The sequence below is a fragment of the Montipora foliosa genome, chromosome 14, assembly GCF_036669935.1.
Source record: "Montipora foliosa isolate CH-2021 chromosome 14, ASM3666993v2, whole genome shotgun sequence".
Taxonomy (NCBI): domain Eukaryota; kingdom Metazoa; phylum Cnidaria; class Anthozoa; order Scleractinia; family Acroporidae; genus Montipora; species Montipora foliosa.
This window is the reverse complement of record NC_090882.1, coordinates 18,853,877-18,858,876: the sequence shown is the minus strand read 5'-3', so window position 1 is coordinate 18,858,876 and position 5,000 is coordinate 18,853,877. Positions and strand designations below refer to the sequence as shown.

Genomic DNA, 5,000 nt, shown 5'->3' with positions numbered 1-5,000 from the left:
CAAAAGATGCAGTTTAATAAAATCAAACACTTACCCTGGCTTTCACATCAGTACTGATAGCTTCATGCCGCTTGAATGCTGCCTCCACAGTGGCTGCATCTTGGCCAAGTGCCTCTCCTTCCAGAACATGCATCATGTCATCCAGCCATGATTCACGCAGAGATGCCTGCAATATAATCAACATAACATTACTCTCATTAACATACATGTAGCTTGTTGAAAGGTTTAAACTAACACAATTTCTTATTCGCTACTGACCATAGCTTGCCCACACACATTGATATTTTCTGTCCATCCATTTTTTATTCACATTTGAAGCGCAAAAACAGTACCTTTCTTTCAAACTTTTCAGCAAGTTTTTCAAGCATCTCCTGTCTGCAAACGGGACAAAACATGACTGTAAGAATACAAGACTGCAGAACAATACATAAAGCAGTGCATCAATAATAATTTGCTGCAGATCATAGTTAATCTTATTTTGGACAAAAATATGCTGTGTAAGAAGATCTTCTCTATAAGGCAGATGCTCCTAAAAGTTATGAAAATTGTACACTCCTTCCTCTATTTATGCATTAAGGGACAAAGCCCGTGGAAAGTTAAGAATAGGACATAGAGTCCCCTTAAACAGCTGAACCTCCAAGGGTCAGCGAGCTTAACAGAGGATAGCCTATACAACACCGGGATCTCCAAGCCCTGCTCTTTGCTAACAGTGTGTGTGTTCTTTTATGTCTCATAAGGTTATGATTCAACATTGAAGGGTTTTGAGAAGGGGCCAACAGTTTATCATCCTCATCCAAGATGGCTAGAGAGTCTAACCATTTTTGGATATCATTACAAAGGCAGCACAGTTTCAGTCTTTCTCCTCAGTTATTTAAAGACCTCGAGTGTTGGTCCATCCAGAATTTTGATCCCATAACCTCCGCCACGGTAGTCTGACGTTTAACAAATGGAGCCAACCAGATGACAGTCTTGTATTCTAAAACACAAGAGGCATGTTTAACTACCTAATTAACTCCTCTCTCAGTGCCATTTCTCTATCATGTTCAGCACTCTCCATCATTTGCCACGCCCTGTTGACATCCAGCACAAGCCGTCCCTCAGGCGGAACATAAGGCTGCTGATTGTTGCCTTTCCTCTTTGTTTGCAAACTGAAGAGATGGGCCTCTATATTCACACGCTCTGAATATCTGAGAAAAACAACAAATACCCAGCATTGCACTTCATTAGCACAATAAATAGAAAAGTTACAAAGCTGAGAAATTGTAATTGGTTTTAATCAATTTTCAGAAACACTTGATACCATAAATATTTGACTTTTAACAATTTGACAGTAAGTTAAGGTTCTTGACTTTTCTTTTATTTCAAGAGTCGCCGACTCGCCATCACAGACAGGGTTTCCAGTAAGAATGCAGGTTTAAAAATTTAAGAAGTAGGCCTCTTAGAATACATTTCCTGGATTAGGAAGCAACATTCTTCAATCCATTCACACCTTAATCGCCCTAGAACGCGAGACAGAGAAGAATCTACTTGGTGTCACTTTAAGGGGTCAATGGGTTAATTTGCCTTTTTATAATTATGTCAATGGATTTATTGCTTGCAGACGATTTTACTCATCAATGAGGGTGTTTCAGGAACCGAGGAATAGCATAACGTGATCGGTATTTTAGAAACCGCAGAGCCACAAAAATGTCATCACGTGATCGGAATTTTTAAACAGCAGACTGAAATCAACAATCCGTGAAGTGGGCTGAAAATAAGCCCTTGTCCACCGACGTCTGAAATCAATAGTAACAACCTCTACCTCCACTCACTAAACACTCCTACTGTTGGAGTGTTGAGACTAAAAAGATTTAACTCTGTCTAACAATGTTTACAATGGAAGCTTATCAATGAAAACATTCTCACTTTGGAGGCTTTTCAACAGTTCGGAAATGTTTGAATGCTGCCATCTCTCTTTGAACCGCTATCATAGATTTCTGAAATGGTCGACCAAGCTCAAGAATTTTGGAGTTGAGCCAGTTCAACAAATCAGTGACCATCATTTCATAATCTTTCTCCATCTGGTCAACCTCCATCAAGATTCCAAGGATCTGACGATAAGAGAAACAAAATAAATTTACCGCATTAAGAACCAGACACATGTAATTTAAGTAGGTGGTCCAATAGCTTAAACCTGTGCACCAGTGGCTCAGTTAGTTGAGCACCCGGCTCCCATGCAGGCCGCCACGAGTTTGTGTATCTGGCCAGACCAACACTCTGTGTCTTTAAATTACTGAGGAAAAAGTGCCGCCTTTGTAATGACACCTGAAAATGGTTAGAATCTCTAGTCTTCTTGAATAAGGACAATAAACCGTAGACATCACAACCCTTCAATGTTGTCCCACAACCCTGTAACACGCTATTCGCAAAAAATACCGTTCGGCATGGAGTTCACGGAGTTCCCGGTGTTGTGGTCTGTCCTCTGTGATATATATCATGGTCGCACAAGAGACTTTCAACTAGTTATGGCTCCTGAGCCCCTCATGGGTAAATAAACCATGACTATGACAAAACTCTTCGAGTTAAGAAGCCTGTAAACTCCATGGCCTTTGCTTTAACAATGATTCTGCCAGCTGTTTATAATAAGTGTCTACAGGCGAGATGGATTTTTGCAGCTCCCTTTTAAAGCTCTTAATGCTTCCATTTCGTGTTTTGTGTATGCAGCAATTCAAAACGTTTTTGCGCATTTAAGATAGTATACGGCAATCCAAAAAATTGGGTTATGGGATTTGTCAGCTTCAGATTAAAGGCTTTTGACTTTTAAAATAACACATAAATAGTTTACAGTTTTGTTGACTTGAATCAATTTTGCATTTTTAGACTGATGAATCAGGAAGTGCATGTGGCATCAAAATGATGCCACCAAAAAAATAAATAAATATGCGGCATCAAAATGACTTGCTGCTGTGTTGAAGGGGCTGTCACGTTATTTTAGTGTGTTTACAGGAAATCTGAAAAATGGAAATGTGGAATTCCATCACTGATGATATTATCATGATTACATCACAAAGAAAAATGATTCTGAGCAAACACGACCTTTATCCAGGTGATTTGCCACAAACTTAAAACAAGTCGGGCAGATTTTTTTTCGAGATTGCCCAAACACAACACATATCAATCTGGCAAAATACTGTCAATCCATGCTTCTATTTCATTTTGCTGTGGGTTTTTTATGTTGTTCAACACTTTTACATGGTTTTTGCAATGTTTCATTCTACTTTTTTTGGCATTTTGGGCGTCATAAAATTACATCACTTTGCGTAACATAGCTCCTTTAATTATTACCATCATCAATCTTTACTCACTCTCACTTGCAATATATATGTAGAACACTAGTTAACCAAACCTGACTACAAATACCAACTAATTTATAATAATTTTATAGTGACTAGCCACTCTTTCTACCTTAGCTATGCGCCTTCCCCCAGTTTCCTCGCTCTTCATCTTGGCAAAATACTGATAATACATTGAAACATATGTCATTATGGACTTCTCATCGGGTCGTGGACAATCGACATCTTAAAGAAGAAAAAGCAAAGTTCAATATACCATCACATTAACACGGGTTCACTGTAAAATGTAGCTCTGCTTCTGGAATTTGCAAGAGAAATTCTAAAGTGTGACAATGAAATTACTACATGTACATTGTAGTTTAATTAAGGAAAAGTGACTTATTACCCTCTGCATCCAGAAGTTTAGTGATTCCTAAACTCTCTTCAGCAACATTAAAGGCATTGTTCAAGTTCGCTTCATGCTGATTCGGGCGCAGCATGCCATAGTTGATAACGTCTGGTCTAAGGAAAGAGAAAAATATTTATGCCGTTTACCAAAGCATTGGAGTGAAAACACTCTACAAATTGCTATACAAAATGTTACTTGCCGGCTGGGAGGTGCACTGACCAAGCAGTTTTTCGCTATCCAGACCCACCCTTAGCTGGTAAATTATTTATTCATTTTTGACCTCTCTCTTTCTCTTTCCTCTCTTAAATCACTCTCGTGATTGTTGACTCACATCCTGCTTGATAGCAAATGCAGTAAGTGACTAACAAACTGAACGTTTCAAAGAGAGATATTTTTATTTAAATTCTGTTTCCAAGTTTTGTCTAATAAAAATCTGTTTTGAAACTAACTTTTGTATGTTAACAGATTGGATTTGGTGTCACAAAAAAAATACCTATAAGAGAGAATTGCTCAAATCCACTTATGAATCCACTCTGCAATTCAAGTTTGGAACAGCCTATCATTTGACTTAGTTGGTGACATCCACAACGATGGCACTTCGTCCATCAAGAACTGAGTTCATAAGCATCTTATTACAATTGTCTGATGCTCCACTGAACCCTTCACTCTAGATGTGTCTAAGCTTCTGTGAGCCTTTGATTAGGCCATGCGTATTTTGTTTTAGTGCCCTTACACCAATAATTATTGTTTTTGACCTCTTGTGGTGTTGTTCCATGGGCTATTGTTCACTTGAGCATGTTATAAAAAAAATTTGTCCAGTTCAGTGTGGGGATCACTTCTGCCTTTCATCTACAAACCCGCAATTCAAATAATTATATACATTTATTTCAGTAATTATATTTACGTAATACAGTAGCTTCTAGAGCGGTTTTCAATTGATTGTCGAAAGTAATTAGCGAATTGCTTTGGTTTTGCATTACTTCACTCAGTGATTGGTTCAAAGTTCTTGCGCCATTTTTTCAACCAATCAGAAGTGAAACCAAAACCAATTGTGTCTGCTACGTGTAATTACTTAGAGTTTGGATTGGTTTACTGGATTGTCTCCGTCCTTTTTGATTGGCCAAAGTAATTACTTTAGTTTTGGTTTTACAATACTCAATCAAAACTTGCTCTATAAGCTCTTTTGTACCTGTGCTTATGGAGAAGAGCATTGAAGGCAAGACCATTTCGCCAACTTGTTGTAAAATTTTGAATATCAACTCCTGGATACCTGTAGAACA

The 5,000-nt window shown here is 38.2% G+C and overlaps 1 protein-coding gene across 2 annotated transcripts in view; it reads right to left on the bottom strand.

Annotated features, from left to right (window-relative positions):
• The window catches only part of LOC137985391 (spectrin beta chain-like), a 70,382-nt gene that overhangs the window by 61,069 nt on the left and 4,313 nt on the right, over positions 1-5,000 (bottom strand). For both annotated transcript variants that reach the window (XM_068833002.1, XM_068833003.1), the window contains exons 6-12: positions 4,910-4,990; positions 3,718-3,833; positions 3,445-3,557; positions 1,906-2,090; positions 1,005-1,187; positions 333-375; positions 35-166 (exon numbers count right to left, since the gene is read on the bottom strand). In XM_068833002.1, the coding sequence (XP_068689103.1) occupies positions 35-166; positions 333-375; positions 1,005-1,187; positions 1,906-2,090; positions 3,445-3,557; positions 3,718-3,833; positions 4,910-4,990 (853 nt within the window). The remainder of the gene's footprint in view (positions 1-34; positions 167-332; positions 376-1,004; positions 1,188-1,905; positions 2,091-3,444; positions 3,558-3,717; positions 3,834-4,909; positions 4,991-5,000) is intronic.